This window comes from Nansenia antarctica (assembly GCF_963989245.1).
Source record: "Nansenia antarctica genome assembly, chromosome: 15".
Lineage (NCBI taxonomy): Eukaryota > Metazoa > Chordata > Actinopteri > Argentiniformes > Microstomatidae > Nansenia > Nansenia antarctica.
Window position 1 is genome coordinate 8,167,820 of NC_137685.1, and position 25,001 is coordinate 8,192,820.

Genomic DNA, 25,001 nt, shown 5'->3' on the forward strand with positions numbered 1-25,001 from the left:
TGTTTCCCAGCCTTTATGAACATCAAAGACATAATGGAAAATCTGTCTGGCAATCCTGAACAATAGAACATACACAGAACCCAATCACTGAAACATGAACAGCAATCCCAAGTTGTGCTGCTGACCAATGTTGGGGTGGAAGGGAGGGATGTGTGTGAGGGATGTGGGTGCCTGCGCACACACTCACACACACACGCATGCATGCACGCATGCGCACACACACACACACACACAAACAACCACCCACACACAGTCACACACACACACACACACACAACCTGATGGTTTTGAGAGCTCAGAGCAGAGAGGACACACGGGAGGGTTCAGGCAAAAGCACTTACTGTGACAACAACCTCAGCTCTGAGAGACAGTCGAATAATTACTCTCCGCATGAGTTGAACTTACCACAATAATAATAGCCTAGCGTCACTCCTCATCCTATGGAAAAACGGTCTAATCGTTATTCATGTCGAGGCAGTCACCCGACACTCTCCTCTCCGAAGAATATTTAATGTCTTTAAGTGTCATTAAATGGTGTACTCGAGGGCTTAAAATGTGGCATAAGTACAAAAGGAGGCATTAACAACACGGCACACGGCTTTATTTTGTCCATTAAACACATCACTGAGTCTGGGATTTACACGCCACGGTCCGACACGAGGAGGCGTAATGGATCATCATTGTTCAGTTCTGTCTGCAGTGTCATATCGTCTCTTGACATGTGTGGAAACATCAAACATCAAACACGTCTGAGTCACGCACGGTACCCCTGGAGACTGGGTACTCGTACGGATGAGGCCATGTGTGTTATCGTAAACATGAGAAAAAGCCTACGTTCATCTTTATTCAGTTATCTTGGGTGTCATGGGTATTTGTGTGTGAGTGCGTGTCTGTGTGTGTGTGTGTGGGGGGGTGTGTGTGAGAGAATCACGCACGGTACCATGAACACTCTTATCAGGACGACTATCAAGACCACTTCCAGTTTAACAGAGTCGACTGCACACTTCAGAGGAGCCCCCACGTCTCCTTGTGACTGAGAGGAGGAAAGGGAAAGAGGTTTTTATTGAAGCTGTGGTCAAACTGAGCCCGAGATCCTCTTAACAGCCTGTCCCTCTCTAAGCCGCGCCGCAGATACCATCAGTCCTCCACCTTCTCCAGGCCCCTCTACTGCTTTGCACTGTGATTGGAAAGGGCTCTTAAACACACATCCTTAAACTCAAACGTGCACGCGGGCGCGCAGACACACACACACACACCTCCACCTTTTCCAGGCCCTCTACTGCTTTGCACTGTGATTGGAAAGAGCTCTTAAACACACATCCTTAAACTCAAACGCGCACGCGCGTGCACACGCACACACACACACACACACACACACACACACACACACACACACACGCACACACACACACAGCTATTTGAACTGCTGGTCTGGTGATTAATGTGGATCTCTTGTCCTCTACTTATTTGATAAGGAATTAGAAAAAAACACTTTTCTTTCCTCCTATTCTCCACCCAGAGAAGCTCACACTATTAAACCTCAATTGCCTTGAGCGATGTGTTTTGGATCCTTTCCTCTCCTGTCTGATTGACTTTATATCAAACCCATTGCCCTTCAGCATAGTGCCGGAGCATTTCATTAAATCATTCACGGACAAGCATGATTTATCGTCCCCGCGCACGCTGATCAGACATCCTTCTACCCAGATGGTTGGGTCAATGTGTGGATGACTATCTCTGTTTAGAGCTTAATGCTGCTGGATAACTATCTCAGTTTAGGGGCTTAATGCTGGCCTGTTTATCAGTGGACTGATGCAGCGCGAGAGCAGACAAATAATTGCAATCCATAACTATAATCCATAACTATAATCATTTTTCTAGAGGGAAAAGAATGCATGAGTGCTGAATGGATGAAATATGCAGCATCACACAGAACAGCAGTCAAGAAGTAAATGCACAGCTCTCAAAGCACTGCAATGAGCTTGGGATTTGGTGGAGATTTTCTCAATGGCCCCAGACCAGACCTGAGGCAAAGCCCCTGGTCCAGTCTAGACTTAACCAATTCCCCAGTCCTCCCAGTCAAAGCCCCAGTCCTCCCACTCAACGGCCCAGTCCTCCCACTCAAAGCCCCAGTCCAGACCAGGCCAACGCCCCAGTCCTTCCAGTCAACGGCCCAGTCCTCCCACTCAAAGCCCCAGTCCAGACCAGGCCAACGCCCCAGTCCTCCCACTCAACGGCCCAGTCCTCCCACTCAAAGCCCCAGTCCTCCCAGTCAAACCCCCAGTCCTCCCAGTCAAAGGCCCAGTCCAAACCAGACCAAATCCCCAGTCCAGACCAGACCAAAGCCCCAGTCCAGACCAGACCAAATCCCCAGTCCAGACCAGACCCAAGCCTGCTGCTGACACCAGTCTAGCAGCTGGAGCTTCATAAACCTGAGTATAACAGGACTAACAGTTGCCTGAAGCGTCTGTCTGGTGATTTATGTAGTTATGCATAATTATGTATTTATTAACGTACCTTCAAGCCAACAACATAATCTACGGTGCGAAGTGCCCCCGGGCGTCTCGACAGGACTCCCTGACATCAGTGCCTCTATGAATAACAGCCTCTGAGATTCTACTGTCCAGCCAAACGGGCCATCGCACAAGAGCTGGACCAGAGCCAAGAGGCACAGCCTGGGAAAGAGCACCTCAACTGTCATCTTCATCATCATCATCATCACTATCATCATCACCAAAATCATCATCATCATCATCATCATCATTTCACCATCATCATCCTCATCACCATCGCTACAGCCCTACATAGGGGTCTTTGGATGGGAGGTCTTCCTCACCTTCTTCATCATTATCCTCCTATAATAAACTGGAGGAGCGCGCAGAAAAAATAATAGTGACACGTGCGCACTGCGCGCTGTTATCTCAGAAAGGAGCCAGACGGAACAGTTCAGAGATAGATAGTATTTTTTTGCAGAGGTGCACAAAATAAATCGATGATGATTCCACGGAAACAAGTCGCAAAAACAAAACCTTTTAAACCACACGTTAAACAAAACATTGCCTGTTTTTAAAAGCCTCAGTCTTACCTTCTTCGTGCATTCTCTGCAGACACAAAGTCAGGTTTCTCCTCCACCCGGGCATGATGGAACAGAACAGATGAAAGCTGTTCTGAGCAGAACAGAAAGAGAGAGAGAGAGAGACGTAGTAACGCACAAACACGATGACGGCTATGACAGCGCACAGAGCGTATGCCTCGTATGTCTAATGACAGTGATGCGGTAATGAACGAATAACGGTAATGAACGCCGCCTATTACTATTCCCTCTGCGGCACACGCACTGACTCTCTCACTCGCAGGCAGGTGAGTCCCGCGCAAGTGGTAGCCTATAATAAACCGACTGTAAACCGTTATATCTGTGATCGTGGACCTGGGTCCATGTTGGAGAGGGTAAGAGGTCCGTCCCGTTATTCGCGGTGGCCGTCAGTGCAGGAGAAACACACACACACACACACACACACACACACACACACACGGAGACAGAGAGAGCATGACTCCAGGGGTGAGACTGTCAGTAATGTGTTTGGCACAAAGTGGATGATTCGCACCGCAGCCAGGCTGCTATGGAGGACCAAGTCTGTCAAAATTAACAATAAATATGTAGACACATAAATGAATGTATGAACAAATATGTGCAATATGACAACCCTAGGGTAGATAAGGTTCAGAGATAGGAAATGTTAGAATAGGTATAGCATAGCATAGAGTACAGCACAGTGTTTTATTTGTATAGTATAGTATAGTGGATAGTGTACATAGCCTTTATTTATGTAAACCAGCTCTTTTCCCTTCTTGTTTTTAGTTTTTTTTCTTCCTAGCACCAGGGGAGCCCCCCCTCACAAATGTCGTTGTATGGTACCTGTACTATATCAATGACAATAAAGACCATTCATTCATTCATTCAAATAAATGAATGAATACACACAGTATAACGAAATACATTTCTATATTTATTTATTCTTTTCCACATTCATTCTTTCTTTTCCACATTCATTCTTTCTTTTCCACATTGTTTTCCACATTCATTCATTTATTTGTTCATACATTCATTTATGTATCTATATATTTATTGTTAATTTTGACAGACTTGGTCCTCCATAGGCTGCTGCTTGCTTGCTTGGCATCCCACTGGGATCAGTAGTGTGTTATTATCAATCTTCTCTCTCTCTCTCTCTCTCTCTATCCATCCCCGGCGCCATGAAAGCCCTTATAGAGCATTAGGGGACTTAATGGGTTTTTGACCATCAAGCTGCAGGTCGTTACGCATTACTCCTCCAGATCGTCCCCAATTGTTGATTGAGCAAAAAGTGAAACGTTTTCCTTGACTCGACTAGACAGATTAGGATATTAGGCTGAATATGGCGGGTGTGAATATATAAATAATGGCTTCAAATGTATTCCATACATTAAATATTTCTCGCCCTAGCTCTTTCACTCACTCACACACTCTCTCGCACGCTCTCTCTCTCTCTGTCTCTCTCTCTCTCTCTCTCTCTCTCTCTCTCTCTCTCTCTCTCTCTCTCTCTCTCACACACACACACACACACACACACACACACACACACACACACACACACACACACACAAGGACACATGCTCCCCTGTTTACTGATGGTAATGTGAGTGTGTGAGAGTTAATGGTAATTAAATCTTTATGGGTCATGTTTCTTTGACCCTGAGCCCAGAACCACAATGTACCTAAATGACCTCCTGTCAGCCTGAATAGTCCCCACAGACAGGCAGAGACAAGCAGGCAGACAGACAGGCAGGCAGGCAGACAGGCAGGCAGGCAGACAGGCCCTGCACAATGCCCCAATCTAGCCCCCGTAGACAAGAAGGCAAGCAGACAGGCACAGGCAAAGCCCCAGTCATAGGGACTACAGGAAGAAGGATGCCATCTTCTGGCCAATTAGGTGCACTGTCTGCAGTAACCAATCACACTTATGATGACATGGTCATCTGCTCTAACACAGGCTGGGGTGTATTTAGGGAAGTGAAATGTTGCAGAGAAAAGATGCCATGGATTTATTGGAACTGTGAGATGACTCCCTAGGTCACATGACTGCCTCCCACCTGTTCTACGCTGCTCTGTTCTACCTTCTACTGGACCTTCTGGAACCTTCCAACCTTCTGAACATGGGCTCCGGAATTCAACCAAGCTCTCACCTCTCTCTCTGATAACAGTAGTCCACACATAGAGCTTTCACACCGGCAGTTCCGAACGCCGGTTCGCGTTCGCGTACGGAAACCTCCGAACGTTGGCGCTGTCTGGCGAACGAGCCCGCGTTCATACCAGTGTATCGTTCGCCAGACAGCGCCAACGTTCGGAGGTTTCCGAACGCGAACGCGAACCGGCGTTCGGAACTGCCGGTGTGAAAGCCCTAATATTCCTTTTTCATACAGAACTCAACCTCTCCCTCTAGCACACCTCTGGTCATTCCACTGGGGTCATGTAGATGTAGTGTTTGGAGAATGGAATGTTACAGGAGGCAACTGTCTGAGTCCCTGATGAAGTCTTCTCTTAAAGGTCACATGTTCGCTGGTCTCTAGAGGCGGGCACTAGTCCCTCACTGGCCAGGCAGCTGAGGTGATAACGAGGGGCTAACGGGCTAATCTATCTCTGTTAGGTTGCTAGGACGACACCAGGGGAGGCTGGTGGAGGTACACATCGAAGGACAGGGGTGTCTGTGTGTGAGTGTGTGTGTGTGTGTGGTATAACCCCCCTCTCTGTTAATGAGCGTTGCCCCTTGAGAGTGAAATGAGAGACACACAGGTTGTCATGAAATCATGTTAATTATTTGAAATATGAAAACATAACATTCTTGTCGTTTCGAACAATTAATTGAACAAAAAAGTATTTCCCAAAACAGTTTCATATTTGACAGTTGTTTTTGGACACAAGTGAGCAACATATTGAATTTAAAAGGCATAATTCTTCAGTTCATGTCCACCATTTCATATTTCCATTCCATTCCAGCTTCCATGTGCTTGTGACACACATCTCGTTAACTAATAAAAACAACAATTTTATTATTTATAATTTATTAACACATATCCGTTGAGTTGAGGCCAGAGAGAGCGATATGAGACTTGGACCATGAGAACTGATTTACAGAGACAAAACCCTCTGCTCCAAAACGTTCAGAGTCCAAACCAAACGCTGGATTGCTGGATCCAAGACGGAACCACACCCTCAGAAGGTCTGGATCAGGACATGAACAACGTGGAAGGAGAGGTCAGGGGTCAACGTGGAAGGAGGGTCATCAGAGAGGGTCTTAAAGAGTCCATTAGGGGGAGGAAGGGAGGGGCTTCTCCTGATGTTAGCTGGAGGGAGGGGGGGGGGTGGGGGGTGGAATGTAAGAGGTTCTTCCTGGATCACTGTTCGCTCATTTGGCCGTCTGTGATGGAGGACACGGCGCCCTGGCCTTTATTGACGTCGCTGATGCACGCCCACTGTCCGTCAGCTGACTCTTTCCACAGCGTCACCTGTGGGGAACACAAACAGAGTGACACCCGTTAGAGGATGACTCCCGTTTTACAGTGTCATCTGGGGAAGACAAGCACAGTGACACCAGTTATACACCAGTTTAGATGTCCTAAAGATGGGGTGTAGATCAACCTCTCTACACGAGACCGTTCACCAGGAGTGAAAACATCTTAAAACCACACCTATGACCTTCTATCTACTCAAGTTACACAGCTGATGGTGAATAAAACATGTTCCCGGTCAGAGAACCCATCTGCGCTGCTCTGTGAGGAGGACAGCCCATCAGAACTAGAGAGAGCAGAACTGGGTCAGGCGTGTGTGTGGCCTCCCAGCCCATCAGAGACGCTCGCCTCGGCCGTTATCATCCGAAGATTGGAAGTGCCGGGGAAATATTAAATGGCCGACGATTCCGACTGACAGAACCTGTCAGCTTCCTTATCCATCATCACAGCCCTCCGCTCGAGGGGAGATCACCTGGAATCACCTTGACAACAGTGGTGGTGGTGGTGTGTGGGTTTTTGAGGTGACACAATTCAGTGTCCTGACTGGAGTGTACTCAGGGTGTAAAGGAGTGTTGTTGGGGAGTAAATGAGTGTTATCGAGGTGTAAAGGAGTGTTATTGGGGGTGTAAAGGAGTGTTATTGGGGGAGTAAAGGAGTGTTATTGGGGGAGTAAAGGAGTGTTATTGGGGGAGTAAAGGAGTGTTATTGGGGGAGTAAAGGAGTGTTATTGGAGGTGTAAAGGAGTGTTATTGGGGGTGTAAAGGAGTGTTATTGTGGGTGTAAAGGAGTGTTATTGGGGGTGTAAAGGAGTGTTATTGGAGGTGTAAAGGAGTGTTATTGGGGGTGTAAAGGAGTGTTATTGGAGGTGTAAAGGAGTGTTATTGGGGGTGTAAAGGAGTGTTATTGGGGGTGTAAAGGAGTGTTATTGGGGAGTAAAGGAGTGTTATTGGGGGAGTAAAGGAGTGTTATTGGGGGTGTAAAGGAGTGTTATTGGGGGTGTAAAGGAGTGTTATTGTGGTGTAAAGGAGTGTTATTGAGGTGTAAAGGAGTGTTATTGGGGAGTAAAGGAGTGTTATTGGGGGTGTAAAGGAGTGTTATTGGAGGTGTAAAGGAGTGTTATTGGGGGAGTAAAGGAGTGTTATTGGGGAGTAAAGGAGTGTTATTGAGGGTGTAAAGGAGTGTTATTGGGGGTGTAAAGGAGTGTTATTGGAGGTGTAAGGAGTGTTATTGGGGGAGTAAAGGAGTGTTATTGGGGGTGTAAAGGAGTGTTATTGGGGGTGTAAAGGAGTGTTATTGGGGAGTAAAGGAGTGTTATTGGAGGTGTAAAGGAGTGTTATTGGGGGTGTAAAGGAGTGTTATTGGGGAGTAAAGGAGTGTTATTGGGGGAGTAAAGGAGTGTTATTGGGGAGTAAAGGAGTGTTATTGGGGGTGTAAAGGAGTGTTATTGGGGGTGTAAAGGAGTGTTATTGGAGGTGTAAAGGAGTGTTATTGGGGGTGTAAAGGAGTGTTATTGGGGGTGTAAAGGAGTGTTATTGGGGGAGTAAAGGAGTGTTATTGGGGGTGTAAAGGAGTGTTATTGGGGTGTAAAGGAGTGTTATTGGGGGTGTAAAGGAGTGTTATTGGGGAGTAAAGGAGTGTTATTGAGGTGTAAAGGAGTGTTATTGGGGGTGTAAAGGAGTGTTATTGGGGAGTAAAGGAGTGTTATTGGGGGTGTAAAGGAGTGTTATTGGGGGTGTAAAGGAGTGTTATTGGGGGTGTAAAGGAGTGTTATTGGGGTTGTAAAGGAGTGTTATTGGGGGAGTAAAGGAGTGTTATTGGGGGAGTAAAGGAGTGTTATTGGGGGAGTAAAGGAGTGTTATTGGGGGTGTAAAGGAGTGTTATTGGGGAGTAAAGGAGTGTTATTGAGGGTGTAAAGGAGTGTTATTGGGGGAGTAAAGGAGTGTTATTGGAGGTGTAAAGGAGTGTTATTGAGGAGTAAAGGAGTGTTATTGGGGGTGTAAAGGAGTGTTATTGGAGGTGTAAAGGAGTGTTATTGGGGAGTAAAGGAGTGTTATTGGGGGAGTAAAGGAGTGTTATTGGGGGTGTAAAGGAGTGTTATTGGGGGTGTAAAGGAGTGTTATTGGGGGTGTAAAGGAGTGTTATTGGGGGTGTAAAGGAGTGTTATTGGGGGAGTAAAGGAGTGTTATTGGGGGTGTAAAGGAGTGTTATTGGGGGTGTAAAGGAGTGTTATTGGGGGTGTAAAGGAGTGTTATTGGGGGTGTAAAGGAGTGTTATTGGGGGAGTAAAGGAGTGTTATTGGGGGTGTAAAGGAGTGTTATTGGGGGAGTAAAGGAGTGTTATTGGGGGAGTATAGGAGTGTTATTGGGGGTGTAAAGGAGTGTTATTGGGGGTGTAAAGGAGTGTTATTGGGGGAGTAAAGGAGTGTTATTGGAGGTGTAAAGGAGTGTTATTGAGGTGTAAAGGAGTGTTATTGGGGGAGTAAAGGAGTGTTATTGGGGGAGTAAAGGAGTGTTATTGGGGAGTAAAGGGGTGTTATTGGGGGTGTAAAGGAGTGTTATTGGGGGAGTAAAGGAGTGTTATTGGGGGAGTAAAGGAGTGTTATTGGGGGAGTAAAGGAGTGTTATTGGGGAGTAAAGGGGTGTTATTGGGGGTGTAAAGGAGTGTTATTGGGGGAGTAAAGGAGTGTTATTGGGGGAGTAAAGGAGTGTTATTGGGGGTGTAAAGGAGTGTTATTGGGGGTGTAAAGGAGTGTTATTGGGGGTGTAAAGGAGTGTTATTGGGGGTGTAAAGGAGTGTTATTGGGGAGTAAAGGAGTGTTATTGGGGAGTAAAGGAGTGTTATTGGGGGTGTAAAGGAGTGTTATTGGGGGTGTAAAGGAGTGTTATTGGGGGTGTAAAGGAGTGTTATTGGGGGTGTAAAGGAGTGTTATTGGGGAGTAAAGGAGTGTTATTGGGGGGTGTAAAGGAGTGTTATTGGGGGTGTAAAGGAGTGTTATTGGGGGTGTAAAGGAGTGTTATTGGGGGTGTAAAGGAGTGTTATTGGGGGTGTAAAGGAGTGTTATTGGGGGTGTAAAGGAGTGTTATTGGGGAGTAAAGGAGTGTTATTGGGGGTGTAAAGGAGTGTTATTGGGGGTGTAAAGGAGTGTTATTGGGGGTGTAAAGGAGTGTTATTGGGGGTGTAAAGGAGTGTTATTGGAGGTGTAAAGGAGTGTTATTGGGGGTGTAAAGGAGTGTTATTGGGGGAGTAAAGGAGTGTTATTGGGGGAGTAAAGGAGTGTTATTGGAGGTGTAAAGGAGTGTTATTGGGGTGTAAAGGAGTGTTATTGGGGGTGTAAAGGAGTGTTATTGGGGGTGTAAAGGAGTGTTATTGGGGGAGTAAAGGAGTGTTATTGGGGGTGTAAAGGAGTGTTATTGGGGGTGTAAAGGAGTGTTATTGGGGGTGTAAAGGAGTGTTATTGGGGGTGTAAAGGAGTGTTATTGGGGGAGTAAAGGAGTGTTATTGGGGGAGTAAAGGAGTGTTATTGGGGGTGTAAAGGAGTGTTATTGGGGGTGTAAAGGAGTGTTATTGGGGGTGTAAAGGAGTGTTATTGGGGAGTAAAGGAGTGTTATTGGAGGTGTAAAGGAGTGTTATTGGGGGTGTAAAGGAGTGTTATTGGGGGTGTAAAGGAGTGTTATTGGAGGTGTAAAGGAGTGTTATTGGGGGTGTAAAGGAGTGTTATTGGGGGTGTAAAGGAGTGTTATTGGGGGTGTAAAGGAGTGTTATTGGGGGTGTAAAGGAGTGTTATTGGGGGTGTAAAGGAGTGTTATTGGAGGTGTAAAGGAGTGTTATTGGGGGTGTAAAGGAGTGTTATTGGGGGTGTAAAGGAGTGTTATTGGGGTGTAAAGGAGTGTTATTGGGGGTGTAAAGGAGTGTTATTGGGGGTGTAAAGGAGTGTTATTGGGGGTGTAAAGGAGTGTTATTGGGGGTGTAAAGGAGTGTTATTGGGGTGTAAAGGAGTGTTATTGGGGGTGTAAAGGAGTGTTATTGGGGGAGTAAAGGAGTGTTATTGGAGGTGTAAAGGAGTGTTATTGGAGTGTAAAGGAGTGTTATTGGAGGTGTAAAGGAGTATTATTGGGGGTGTAAAGGAGTGTTATTGGGGGTGTAAAGGAGTGTTATTGGGGGTGTAAAGGAGTGTTATTGGGGTGTAAAGGAGTGTTATTGGGGGAGTAAAGGAGTGTTATTGGGGGAGTAAAGGAGTGTTATTGGAGGTGTAAAGGAGTGTTATCGGGGAGTAAAGGAGTGTTATTGGGGGAGTAAAGGAGTGTTATTGGAGGTGTAAAGGAGTGTTATTGGGGGAGTAAAGGAGTGTTATTGAGGAGTAAAGGAGTGTTATTGGGGGAGTAAAGGAGTGTTATTGGTGGTGTAAAGGAGTGTTATTGGTGGAGTAAAGGAGTGTTATTGGGGGAGTAAAGGAGTGTTATTGGGGGTGTAAAGGAGTGTTATTGGAGGTGTAAAGGAGTGTTATTGGGGGTGTAAAGGAGTGTTATTGGGGGTGTAAAGGAGTGTTATTGGGGGTGTAAAGGAGTGTTGTTGGGGGTGTAAAGGAGTGTTATTGGGGGAGTAAAGGAGTGTTATTGGAGGTGTAAAGGAGTGTTATTGGGGGAGTAAAGGAGTGTTATTGGGGGAGTAAAGGAGTGTTATTGGGGGAGTAAAGGAGTGTTATTGGGGGTGTAAAGGAGTGTTATTGGGGGTGTAAAGGAGTGTTATTGGGGGAGTAAAGGAGTGTTATTGGAGGTGTAAAGGAGTGTTATTGGGGGAGTAAAGGAGTGTTATTGGGGGTGTAAAGGAGTGTTATTGGGGGTGTAAAGGAGTGTTATTGGGGGTGTAAAGGAGTGTTATTGGGGGTGTAAAGGAGTGTTATTGGGGGTGTAAAGGAGTGTTATTGGGGAGTAAAGGAGTGTTATTGGGGGTGTAAAGGAGTGTTATTGGGGAGTAAAGGAGTGTTATTGGGGGTGTAAAGGAGTGTTATTGGGGGTGTAAAGGAGTGTTATTGGGGGTGTAAAGGAGTGTTATTGGGGGTGTAAAGGAGTGTTATTGGGGGAGTAAAGGAGTGTTATTGGGGGTGTAAAGGAGTGTTATTGGGGGAGTAAAGGAGTGTTATTGGGGGAGTAAAGGAGTGTTATTGGGGAGTAAAGGAGTGTTATTGGGGGTGTAAAGGAGTGTTATTGGGGGTGTAAAGGAGTGTTATTGGGGGAGTAAAGGAGTGTTATTGGGGAGTAAAGGAGTGTTATTGGGGGTGTAAAGGAGTGTTATTGGGGGTGTAAAGGAGTGTTATTGGGGGTGTAAAGGAGTGTTATTGGGGGTGTAAAGGAGTGTTATTGGGGGTGTAAAGGAGTGTTATTGGGGTGTAAAGGAGTGTTATTGGGGGAGTAAAGGAGTGTTATTGGGGGTGTAAAGGAGTGTTATTGGGGGAGTAAAGGAGTGTTATTGGGGGTGTAAAGGAGTGTTATTGGGGGTGTAAAGGAGTGTTATTGGGGGTGTAAAGGAGTGTTATTGGGGGTGTAAAGGAGTGTTATTGGGGGTGTAAAGGAGTGTTATTGGGGAGTAAAGGAGTGTTATTGGGGGTGTAAAGGAGTGTTATTGGGGGTGTAAAGGAGTGTTATTGGGGGTGTAAAGGAGTGTTATTGGGGTGTAAAGAAGTGTTATTGGAGGTGTAAAGGAGTGTTATTGGGGTGTAAAGGAGTGTTATTGGGGTGTAAAGGAGTGTTATTGGGGGTGTAAAGGAGTGTTATTGGAGGTGTAAAGGAGTGTTATTGGGGGTGTAAAGGAGTGTTATTGGGGGTGTAAAGGAGTGTTATTGGGGTGTAAAGGAGTGTTATTGGGGGTGTAAAGGAGTGTTATTGGGGTGTAAAGGAGTGTTATTGGGGGTGTAAAGGAGTGTTATTGGGGGTGTAAAGGAGTGTTATTGGGGGTGTAAAGGAGTGTTATTGGGGGTGTAAAGGAGTGTTATTGGGGAGTAAAGGAGTGTTATTGGGGTGTAAAGGAGTGTTATTGGGGGAGTAAAGGAGTGTTATTGGGGGTGTAAAGGAGTGTTATTGGGGGTGTAAAGGAGTGTTATTGGAGGTGTAAAGGAGTGTTATTGGAGGTGTAAAGGAGTGTTATTGGGGGTGTAAAGGAGTGTTATTGGGGGTGTAAAGGAGTGTTATTGGGGGTGTAAAGGAGTGTTATTGGGGTGTAAAGGAGTGTTATTGGGGGTGTAAAGGAGTGTTATTGGGGAGTAAAGGAGTGTTATTGGGGGTGTAAAGGAGTGTTATTGGGGGTGTAAAGGAGTGTTATTGGGGGTGTAAAGGAGTGTTATTGGGGGTGTAAAGGAGTGTTATTGGGGGTGTAAAGGAGTGTTATTGGGGGTGTAAAGGAGTGTTATTGGGGGTGTAAAGGAGTGTTATTGGGGGAGTAAAGGAGTGTTATTGGGGGTGTAAAGGAGTGTTATTGGGGGTGTAAAGGAGTGTTATTGGAGGTGTAAAGGAGTGTTATTGGGGGAGTAAAGGAGTGTTATTGGGGGTGTAAAGGAGTGTTATTGGGGGAGTAAAGGAGTGTTATTGGGGGTGTAAAGGAGTGTTATTGGGGGTGTAAAGGAGTGTTATTGGGGGAGTAAAGGAGTGTTATTGGGGGTGTAAAGGAGTGTTATTGGGGGAGTAAAGGAGTGTTATTGGGGGTGTAAAGGAGTGTTATTGGGGGTGTAAAGGAGTGTTATTGGGGGTGTAAAGGAGTGTTATTGGGGGTGTAAAGGAGTGTTATTGGGGGTGTAAAGGAGTGTTATTGGGGGAGTAAAGGAGTGTTATTGGGGGTGTAAAGGAGTGTTATTGAGGGTGTAAAGGAGTGTTATTGGGGGAGTAAAGGAGTGTTATTGGAGAGTAAAGGAGTGTTATTGGGGGTGTAAAGGAGTGTTATTGGGGGAGTAAAGGAGTGTTATTGGGGGAGTAAAGGAGTGTTATTGGGGGTGTAAAGGAGTGTTATTGGGGGAGTAAAGGAGTGTTATTGGGGGAGTAAAGGAGTGTTATTGGGGGAGTAAAGGAGTGTTATTGGGGGTGTAAAGGAGTGTTATTGGGGGTGTAAAGGAGTGTTATTGGGGAGTAAAGGAGTGTTATTGGGGGAGTAAAGGAGTGTTATTGGGGGTGTAAAGGAGTGTTATTGGGGGTGTAAAGGAGTGTTATTGGGGAGTAAAGGAGTGTTATTGGAGGTGTAAAGGAGTGTTATTGGGGGTGTAAAGGAGTGTTATTGGGGGTGTAAAGGAGTGTTATTGGGGGTGTAAAGGAGTGTTATTGGGGTGTAAAGGAGTGTTATTGGGGGAGTAAAGGAGTGTTATTGGAGGTGTAAAGGAGTGTTATTGGGGGTGTAAAGGAGTGTTATTGGGGGTGTAAAGGAGTGTTATTGGGGGTGTAAAGGAGTGTTATTGGGGGTGTAAAGGAGTGTTATTGGGGTGTAAAGGAGTGTTATTGGGGGTGTAAAGGAGTGTTATTGGGGTGTAAAGGAGTGTTATTGGGGGTGTAAAGGAGTGTTATTGGGGGTGTAAAGGAGTGTTATTGGGGGAGTAAAGGAGTGTTATTGGGGGTGTAAAGGAGTGTTATTGGGGGTGTAAAGGAGTGTTATTGGGGGTGTAAAGGAGTGTTATTGGGGGAGTAAAGGAGTGTTATTGGGGTGTAAAGGAGTGTTATTGGGGGTGTAAAGGAGTGTTATTGGGGGTGTAAAGGAGTGTTATTGGGGTGTAAAGGAGTGTTATTGGGGGTGTAAAGGAGTGTTATTGAGGTGTAAAGGAGTGTTATTGGGGGAGTAAAGGAGTGTTATTGGGGGTGTAAAGGAGTGTTATTGGGGGTGTAAAGGAGTTGTTATTGGAGTGTAAAGGAGTGTTATTGGGGTGTAAGGGAGTGTTATTGGGGTGTAAAGGAGTGTTATTGGGGTGTAAAGGAGTGTTATTGGGGTGTAAAGGAGTGTTATTGGGGGTGTAAAGGAGTGTTATGGGGGTGTAAAGGAGTGTTATTGGGGTGTAAAGGAGTGTTATTGGGGTGTTAAAGGAGTGTTATTGGGGGTGTAAAGGAGTGTTATTGGGGGTGTAAAGGAGTGTTATTGGGGTGTAAAGGAGTGTTATTGGGGGAGTAAAGGAGTGTTATTGGGGAGTAAAGGAGTGTTATTGGGGGAGTAAAGGAGTGTTATTGGGGGAGTAAAGGAGTGTTATTGGGGTGTAAAGGAGTGTTATTGGGGGTGTAAAGGAGTGTTATTGGGGTGTAAAGGAGTGTTATTGGGGGAGTAAAGGAGTGTTATTGGGGTGTAAAGGAGTGTTATTGGGGAGTAAAGGAGTGTTATTGGGGGTGTAAAGGAGTGTTATTGGGGGTGTAAAGGAGTGTTATTGGGGGAGTAAAGGAGTGTTATTGGGGTGTAAAGGAGTGTTATTGGGGTGTAAAGGAGTGTTATTGGGGTGTAAAGGAGTGTTATTGTGGGTGTAAAGGAGTGTTATTGGGGTGTAAAGGAGTGTTATTGGGGAGTAAAGGAGTGTTATTGGGGGTGTAAAGGAGTGTTATTGGGGGTGTAAAGGAGTGTTATTGGGGGTGTAAAGGAGTGTTATTGAGGTGTAAAGGAGTGTTATTGGGGGTGTAAAGGAGTGTTATTGGGGGTGTAAAGGAGTGTTATTGGGGGTGTAAAGGAGTGTTATTGGGGGTGTAAAGGAGTGTTATTGGGGGTGTAAAGGAGTGTTATTGGGGGTGTAAAGGAGTGTTATGGGGGAGTAAAGGAGTGTTATTGGGGGTGTAAAGGAGTGTTATTGGGGGTGTAAAGGAGTGTTATTGGGGTGTAAAGGAGTGTTATTGGGGGTGTAAAGGAGTGTTATTGGGGGTGTAAAGGAGTGTTATTGGGGGGTGTAAAGGAGTGTTATTGGGGGAGTAAAGGAGTGTTATTGGGGTGTAAAGGAGTGTTATTGGGGGTGTAAAGGAGTGTTATTGGGGGTGTAAAGGAGTGTTATTGGGGGTGTAAAGGAGTGTTATTGGGGGTGTAAAGGAGTGTTATTGGGGTGTAAAGGAGTGTTATTGGGGGTGTAAAGGAGTGTTATTGGGGGTGTAAAGGAGTGTTATTGGGGGTGTAAAGGAGTGTTATTGGGGGTGTAAAGGAGTGTTATTGGGGGAGTAAAGGAGTGTTATTGGAGGTGTAAAGGAGTGTTATTGGGGGTGTAAAGGAGTGTTATTGGGGTGTAAAGGAGTGTTATTGGAGGTGTAAAGGAGTGTTATTGGGGGTGTAAAGGAGTGTTATTGGGGGTGTAAAGGAGTGTTATTGGGGGTGTAAAGGAGTGTTATTGGGGAGTAAAGGAGTGTTATTGGGGAGTAAAGGAGTGTTATTGGGGGTGTAAAGGAGTGTTATTGGGGGTGTAAAGGAGTGTTATTGGGGGAGTAAAGGAGTGTTATTGGGGGAGTAAAGGAGTGTTATTGGGGGTGTAAAGGAGTGTTATTGGGGTGTAAAGGAGTGTTATTGGGGGTGTAAAGGAGTGTTATTGGGGGAGTAAAGGAGTGTTATTGGGGGAGTAAAGGAGTGTTATTGGGGGTGTAAAGGAGTGTTATTGGGGGTGTAAAGGAGTGTTATTGGGGAGTAAAGGAGTGTTATTGGGGAGTAAAGGAGTGTTATTGGGGTGTAAAGGAGTGTTATTGGGGGTGTAAAGGAGTGTTATTGGGGGAGTAAAGGAGTGTTATTGGGGGAGTAAAGGAGTGTTATTGGGGGAGTAAAGGAGTGTTATTGGGGGAGTAAAGGAGTGTTATTGGGGGTGTAAAGGAGTGTTATTGGGGGAGTAAAGGAGTGTTATTGGGGTGTAAAGGAGTGTTATTGGGGTGTAAAGGAGTGTTATTGGGGGTGTAAAGGAGTGTTATTGGGGTGTAAAGGAGTGTTATTGGGGGAGTAAAGGAGTGTTATTGGGGTGTAAAGGAGTGTTATTGGGGTGTAAAGGAGTGTTATTGGGGGAGTAAAGGAGTGTTATTGGGGGTGTAAAGGAGTGTTATTGGGGGTGTAAAGGAGTGTTATTGGGGGAGTAAAGGAGTGTTATTGGGGGTGTAAAGGAGTGTTATTGGGGGTGTAAAGGAGTGTTATTGGGGGTGTAAAGGAGTGTTATTGGGGGAGTAAAGGAGTGTTATTGGGGGTGTAAAGGAGTGTTATTGGGGGAGTAAAGGAGTGTTATTGGGGAGTAAAGGAGTGTTATTGGGGGAGTAAAGGAGTGTTATTGGGGGTGTAAAGGAGTGTTATTGGGGGAGTAAAGGAGTGTTATTGGGGGAGTAAAGGAGTGTTATTGGGGGTGTAAAGGAGTGTTATTGGGGGAGTAAAGGAGTGTTATTGGGGGAGTAAAGGAGTGTTATTGGGGGAGTAAAGGAGTGTTATTGGGGGTGTAAAGGAGTGTTATTGGGGGAGTAAAGGAGTGTTATTGGGGGTGTAAAGGAGTGTTATTGGGGTGTAAAGGAGTGTTATTGGGGGAGTAAAGGAGTGTTATTGGGGGTGTAAAGGAGTGTTATTGGGGAGTAAAGGAGTGTTATTGGGGGAGTAAAGGAGTGTTATTGGGGTGTAAAGGAGTGTTATTGGGGGAGTAAAGGAGTGTTATTGGGGTGTAAAGGAGTGTTATTGGGGGAGTAAAGGAGTGTTATTGGGGGTGTAAAGGAGTGTTATTGGGGGAGTAAAGGAGTGTTATTGGGGGTGTAAAGGAGTGTTATTGGGGGTGTAAAGGAGTGTTATTGGGGAGTAAAGGAGTGTTATTGGGGGTGTAAAGGAGTGTTATTGGGGAGTAAAGGAGTGTTATTGGGGGTGTAAAGGAGTGTTATTGGGGAGTAAAGGAGTGTTATTGGGGGTGTAAAGGAGTGTTATTGGAGGTGTAAAGGAGTGTTATTGGGGGAGTAAAGGAGTGTTATTGGGGGTGTAAAGGAGTGTTATTGGGGGTGTAAAGGAGTGTTATTGGGGGTGTAAAGGAGTGTTATTGGGGGTGTAAAGGAGTGTTATTGGGGTGTAAAGGAGTGTTATTGGGGGAGTAAAGGAGTGTTATTGGGGGTGTAAAGGAGTGTTATTGGGGGTGTAAAGGAGTGTTATTGGGGGTGTAAAGGAGTGTTATTGGGGGTGTAAAGGAGTGTTATTGGGGGTGTAAAGGAGTGTTATTGGGGAGTAAAGGAGTGTTATTGGAGTGTAAAGGAGTGTTATTGGGGTTGTAAAGGAGTGTTATTGGGGGTGTAAAGGAGTGTTATTGGAGGTGTAAAGGAGTGTTATTGGGGGTGTAAAGGAGTGTTATTGGGGGTGTAAAGGAGTGTTATTGGGGGTGTAAAGGAGTGTTATTGGGGGAGTAAAGGAGTGTTATTGGGGGTGTAAAGGAGTGTTATTGGGGGTGTAAAGGAGTGTTATTGGGGGTGTAAAGGAGTGTTATTGGGGAGTAAAGGAGTGTTATTGGGGGTGTAAAGGAGTGTTATTGGGGGTGTAAAGGAGTGTTATTGGAGGTGTAAAGGAGTGTTATTGGGGGTGTAAAGGAGTGTTATTGGGGGTGTAAAGGAGTGTTATTGGGGGTGTAAAGGAGTGTTATTGGGGGAGTAAAGGAGTGTTATTGGGGGTGTAAAGGAGTGTTATTGGGGGTGTAAAGGAGTGTTATTGGGGGTGTAAAGGAGTGTTATTGGGGAGTAAAGGAGTGTTATTGGGGGTGTAAAGGAGTGTTATTGGGGGTGTAAAGGAGTGTTATTGGAGGTGTAAAGGAGTGTTATTGGGGGTGTAAAGGAGTGTTATTGGGGTGTAAAGGAGTGTTATTGGGGGTGTAAAGGAGTGTTATTGGGGAGTAAAGGAGTGTTATTGGGGGAGTAAAGGAGTGTTATTGGGGGTGTAAAGGAGTGTTATTGGGGGTGTAAAGGAGTGTTATTGGAGGTGTAAAGGAGTGTTATTGGGGGAGTAAAGGAGTGTTATTGGAGGTGTAAAGGAGTGTTATTGGGGGTGTAAAGGAGTGTTATTGGGGGTGTAAAGGAGTGTTATTGTGGGTGTAAAGGAGTGTTATTGGGGAGTAAAGGAGTGTTATTGGGGAGTAAAGGAGTGTTATTGGGGGTGTAAAGGAGTGTTATTGGGGGTGTAAAGGAGTGTTATTGGGGGTGTAAAGGAGTGTTATTGGGGAGTAAAGGAGTGTTATTGGGGGTGTAAAGGAGTGTTATTGGGGGTGTAAAGGAGTGTTATTGGGGGTGTAAAGGAGTGTTATTGGAGGTGTAAAGGAGTGTTATTGGGGGAGTAAAGGAGTGTTATTGGGGGTGTAAAGGAGTGTTATTGGGGAGTAAAGGAGTGTTATTGGAGTGTAAAGGAGTGTTATTGGAGGTGTAAAGGAGTGTTATTGGGGGAGTAAAGGAGTGTTATTGGGGGTGTAAAGGAGTGTTATTGGGGGTGTAAAGGAGTGTTATTGGGGGAGTAAAGGAGTGTTATCGGGGGTGTAAAGGAGTGTTATTGGGGGTGTAAAGGAGTGTTATTGGGGGAGTAAAGGAGTGTTATTGGGGGTGTAAAGGAGTGTTATTGGGGGAGTAAAGGAGTGTTATTGGGGGTGTAAAGGAGTGTTATTGGGGGTGTAAAGGAGTGTTATTGGAGGTGTAAAGGAGTGTTATTGGAGGTGTAAAGGAGTGTTATTGGGGGTGTAAAGGAGTGTTATTGGGGTGTAAAGGAGTGTTATTGGGGGAGTAAAGGAGTGTTATTGGGGGTGTAAAGGAGTGTTATTGGGGGAGTAAAGGAGTGTTATTGGAGGTGTAAAGGAGTGTTATTGGGGGAGTAAAGGAGTGTTATTGGGGAGTAAAGGAGTGTTATTGGGGAGTAAAGGAGACAGTCACCTTGTTGTCGCCCCCGGAGACAGCCAGGATGTTGCCGGTGATGGACCAGCTGACGTGCCAGACCACGTCGTTGAACTTGTGCAGCAGCTTGGTGCTCCAGGAGCTGCCGGCCGGGTCGTCACACGTCCAGATGAACACTCTGCCGTCCTGGGGGGGAGGAGCGGAGGGACGACTGGTTTATACATATGTATATGTATACACACACACAGCTGAACTAACTAACACACACACACACACCAGCCAAGAACCACACACATCTGAACTAACTAACACACACACACTAACACACAAACAAACAGCTGAACTAACACACACACACACACACACACACACACACACACACACACACACACACACACACACACACACACACACACACACACACACACACACACACACACATCTTAACTAACTACCACACACACACACACACATCTTAACTAACTAACGCACACACATCTGATTTACCTGAGAGCAGCTGGCGATTGTGCTGGTGGGAAGACCAATAGAAGGAGCCCAGCCCACGTCTCTGACCCAATCACTGTGAGCCTCCAGCTTCTGGTCCTCTTTCCATTGGCCGTCCTCCTCTCTGGGGGAGCGCGCGCGGGGGGGGGGGTTAGGTCAGACATCTGTCAACTCACTCAAATGTGTATTATACATTTCCAAACCGTCCTCTAAACAATATACAGACACGGGGAGGCTGGTGGAGGTAGACATCGGAGGACGGGCTCATGCATTACAATGGCCTCCGATGTCTACCTCCACCAGCCTCCCCTGGTACAGAAACAAAACCAGTGTTACATTTCCTCTTAATAACCTCCCTCCTTTCCTAGAGACGCTTCTCCGACCGTCCGGTACTTACTTCCACAGTTTGACCAGGTTGTCGCAGCCGCCCGACACGAACCTCTTGATGTAGTTGGGCTTCTGCCCAGAGGGCTGGTCGATGAGGCTGCCTGGCACCACGGCAGGGGCCCAGCTCACCGCGTTACACCCGATCTGAGGGGGCGGGGTGGGGGAATATATATTACAACCACAGCCTCCTGAGGTTTACGAGCTAACTGGTAGTGACTGGAGCATTACCAGTATATACGACCTACTAGCATACTGTATTCATTGGGAATTATACTAATTCAATGTTACATTTTAACCCCAAGTACTTGGTCTCTGTTTATACTGACAAATGACAGTGATTCTATTTCATAGTGACAAATGACAGTGATTCTATTTCATAGTGACAAATGACAGTGATTCTATTTCATAGTGACAGATGACCGTTGTTGTATTTCACAGTGACAGATGACGGTTGTGTTCTCCAGTGACAGTGTGGTACTGACCGTGTGTGCGTTGCTGATCTTCTTGATGTCCCACTGCTGGTCTCCGGTGAGGGTCAGCAGGGAGATGGCCCCGTCAGAGCTGCCACACGCCAGGATCAGCCCGAAGTCATACGGACCCCAGCACACCGAGTTCACTGCAGACACACACACAGAGTTCATTGTAGACCCACACACACACACAGTTCACTGGAGACACACACACACACAGAGTTCATTGTAGACACACACACACACACACAGTTCACTGGAGACACACACACACAGAGTTCACTGCAGACACACACACACAGAGTTCACTGGAGAGAGAGACACACACACACACACACAGGTCACTGCAGACACACACACACACACACACACACACACATAGTTCACTGGAGACACACACACACACACACAGAGTTCACTGGAGACACACACACACACACACGTTCACTGGAGAAACACACTGAGTTCATTGTAGACAGGTAGACACACACACACACACACACACAGTTCACTGGAGACACACACACACACACAGAGTTCACTGGAGAAACACACACTGAGTTCATTGTAGACAGGTAGACACACACACACACACACACTGAGTTCACTGTAGACAGGTAGACAGGTAGACACAGACACACACACACACGCACACTGAGTTCACTGTAGACGCACGCACGCACGCACGCACACACGCACACCTCATATCTTATACTCCTATTGTCCTTGAATAGCTTTTTAATTCTGCAACCAAACTGACTTTGACTTTCAGACTTTGGATCTGAGTCGTATAGATGTAAGAGTGGTTCATAGGAGGGGTTGTTATTAATATGAGGGTGTGTCTGGTGTATCAATAGGATGGTGTTGTGTCTGGTGTATTAATAGAAGGGTGTTGTGTACCTGACGAGTCGTGTCCTGTGTATTCGTACATCTTGTCCCAGGTGCCGTTCTCCTCCTTCCACACGATGACCTTCCGGTCGTAGGAACACGACGCCAGGATGTTACCGTACATGGGGTGAGCCCACGCCACTTGCCACACCGGACCCTCGTGGCTGGAGGAGAGGAGAGAGACAGGAAGACAAGACAGTCAGTTCACTCATAGAAGACAATAGGGAACCAGTTCAGTTCGCTAATAGATAAAGACAAGATAAGACAAGAGAGTAAGTTCAGTTCACTCATAGAAAACAAGAGTCAGGTCAATTCACTCATAGAAGACAAGAGAGTCAGTTCAGTTCACTAATAGAAGACAAGAGGGAATCAGTTCAGTTCACTCATAGAAGACAAGAGAGAGTCAGTTCAGTTGACTCATAGAAGACGAGAGTCAGTTCAGTTGACTGACTTCTCGAAGACGAGAGAGTCAGTTCAGTTGACTCCAGGTGAGTTAGCCACAATCACATGTCATGTTTATACAGTTTGCCTGTAGAGTAACCTTTGGCTACAGGTGAGTTTGAGATGGTGGTGAGATCATAGTCACATGTTCTCTACTGAATTGATTCACTGAATTGTGTATCCTAGACCAAACTCTGAAGGATCAATAAATAAATAAACAACTCTATCTGTCTATCTATCTATCATTAACTCATCATAGGGTGGTCGAACATTCTGGCTACAATACTATCCCTATGGGGACGAATTGAAAGTTCTAAGTGCAAAGGCAAAACAGCCATAGGGGCTTTTTAAAGTGCTCAAAATATCCCAAATAATGCAAAATAGTGTACATTTGTAAAACTGTTCATTCATGTTATCATTACACTTGCTGCTGAATACTATCAGTATTTTCTTCTTAGAAATGAGTAGGCTATAGAGTAGCAAGAAATAAAAATAGCCTAGTTATTTTAAGGATATAAACGGCCGTTTTAGAGTGAGCTCGAGATTTATATTAGTTTTTTTGATGCAAATACTATTATTATATACCAACATATATCATGATTTTACAGTTTAAATGTAATTTCCCAGAAACCGTCAAAAAAGGGTTTGACCTGACATCTCATCATAACCAGGGGGCAGACGGTAAAGTAGCACCATGGCAGTTACACAGAGCAGAAGCAGCAGTGACCCTCCTTACCCTCTCAGGTCTGCCACCAGGATCTGACCTCCGTTCTTCACATCAAAGATCTTGACGGACCTGTCGGAGGAGCATGTGGCCAGCCTGGTGCCATAGTAGTCCATCTGGGCATCGTGCTGCAGACACCACAGAACAGAACAGAGAGACAGTCAACAGGAGGAGATGCTGTGACAGTGATACGAGCTTTTTAGTGTTTAATTTAAATGAGCTACTAGGCTGATTTAACAATTGGGTAGGTAGATAGTTCACAATAACATTACCAGCTACCAATGCTTAGGACCGATCAGTCCTGCAGCCCAGTATACAACCCGTTTTAACTAGTGTCCATCCATCCATCCATCCATCCATCCATCCATCCATCCATCCATCCATCCATTCATCCATCCATCCATCCATCCATCCATTCATCCATCCATCCATCCATCCTTTCATCCATCCATCCTTTCATCCATCCATCCATCCATTCATCCATCCATCCATCCATCCATCCATCCATTCATCCATCCATCCATCCATCCATCCATCCATTCATCCATCCATCCATCCATTCATCCATCCATCCATCCATTCATTCATTCATTCATCCATCCATCCATCCATCCATCCATCCATCCATCCATCCATCCTTTCATCCATCCATCCATCCATTCATTCATTCATTCATTCATCCATCCATCCTGATGGCTGTCACATCACAGCAGCAGCTTTCAGTGCATGATCATTCAACAGCTCAGATCTAAAACATTACTAATGTCTTACTCACAATCATGTCCTCGTGGGAGGTGTCCACCGTGTTGATGACGGACACCTGGATGTCACGAAACACACAAACACAAACAGAGTCACACCACTGATCAAAGCATCACAAATCACAGGGCAATCAATGTCCTAGCCACATAGCTAACTGTGTGTAACGCCAAAATAATCTAAAGACAGGCGCATACAACACTGTTGACGTTATATACGGTTCAGAGTAGCTATAGTGTAGTTAGGCTTTACTCCCTGGCTAGATATCAAACTAGATCAACTCTGTGAAGGAAAACAGAACTTGTCTTTTGCTCTGTTAGCCGGTTAGCAACGTAGGACACTCTAGCCTTAGTTCGATAAGTCTCGCGAGACCTCTAGAAACATCCAGGCTTATTTTTTGATAGATCTCGCGAGACGTTTCAAAATAAACCAACGTAGCTAAAGCTAGCCGGATAACAGTCACTGTTACAGCTTGCTGCCTCTGTCAATAGCTCACGTTTATAAACCAACAATGTCCCAGCTTACTCACCATAATTGAAGCTTAAAGCAATGTCTTTAACTCTGAATAGAGAGTAATTTCAACTCCTTCTGTGAGGGGGGATAGATACGTGGCAGATACTTTACAACACAACTCAATGTAAAAACACCCACTTCCGTGTCCGCACGTCTAAGGCTCCGGAGTCATACAAACTATCCGTCGTGCAAAAACGTTCCGCGCAATAATATTTCTTGAGTTTAGAATGATAAGGTTCTATCTCCGTTTAGAATGATAAGGTTCTATCTCCGTTTAGAATGAGAAGGTTCTATCTCCGTTTAGAATGAGAAGGTTCTATCTCCGTTTAGAATGATAAGGTTCTATCTCCGTTTAGAATGAGAAGGTTATATCTCCGTTTAGAATGATAAGGTTCTATCTCCGTTTAGAATGACAAGGTTCTATCTCCGTTTAGAATGATAAGGTTCTATCTCCGTTTAGAATGATCAGGTTCTATCTCCGTTTAGAATGAGAAGGTTCTATCTCCGTTTAGAATGAGAAGGTTCTATCTCCGTTTAGAATTAGAAGGTTCTATCTCCGTTTAGAATGAGAAGGTTCTATCTCCGTTTAGAATGAGAAGGTTCTATCTCCGTTTAGGGCAGTTCAGAGATATTGAGCATCAACGTTTTTACATTCCATTATGTTTTGTGAGATGGAACCTTTGTATTTTTATGAAATGTCAACATTTTAAAAAATAACACCACACAGGCATTAATAAACACCTGATGGATCAGATTATGTAAAAAACAACATTTGGACAAAAATTGAGATAGAACCTTATCATTCTAACGTCACGATTTCCGTTGCTTTGAGCGTTGGCGCCACCTGGTGGCAGTAGACCACAGCACAATAAATGTCGCTCATTCCTATTTTTATCATCGCACCCTACAAGTGTCATGTTCCCGGTTTGTCCTGGGACCCTGGAGCGTCACTCCTGCCACTCTCTCTCGCCATGTTCT

The 25,001-nt window shown here is 45.4% G+C and overlaps 1 protein-coding gene across 1 annotated transcript; it reads right to left on the reverse strand.

Moving 5' to 3' along the window:
- Positions 1–5,837: 5,837 nt before the first annotated feature.
- sec13 (SEC13 homolog, nuclear pore and COPII coat complex component) lies at positions 5,838–24,162 on the reverse strand. Its single transcript, XM_080545849.1, has 9 exons — positions 24,040–24,162; positions 23,527–23,571; positions 22,764–22,879; positions 21,599–21,750; positions 20,711–20,844; positions 20,239–20,372; positions 19,845–19,965; positions 19,377–19,523; positions 5,838–6,543 (listed from the first exon to the last, which is right to left on the reverse strand). The coding sequence occupies exons 1-9, from the start codon at positions 24,040–24,042 to the stop codon at positions 6,433–6,435; spliced, it is 963 nt and encodes a 320-aa protein (XP_080401975.1). The 5' UTR covers positions 24,043–24,162; the 3' UTR covers positions 5,838–6,432.
- Positions 24,163–25,001: the final 839 nt, after the last annotated feature.

What these genes read in the sequence shown, in the direction of transcription:
- sec13 (XM_080545849.1), bottom strand. An exon ending in CCTCCCACGAGGACATGATT is followed by an intron (nt 22,880 to 23,526) that starts GTGAGTAAGACA and finishes TGGTGTCTGCAG; the next exon opens with CACGATGCCCAGATGGACTA. An exon ending in CACAGGACACGACTCGTCAG is followed by an intron (nt 20,845 to 21,598) that starts GTACACAACACC and finishes GTGTGTCTGCAG; the next exon opens with TGAACTCGGTGTGCTGGGGT.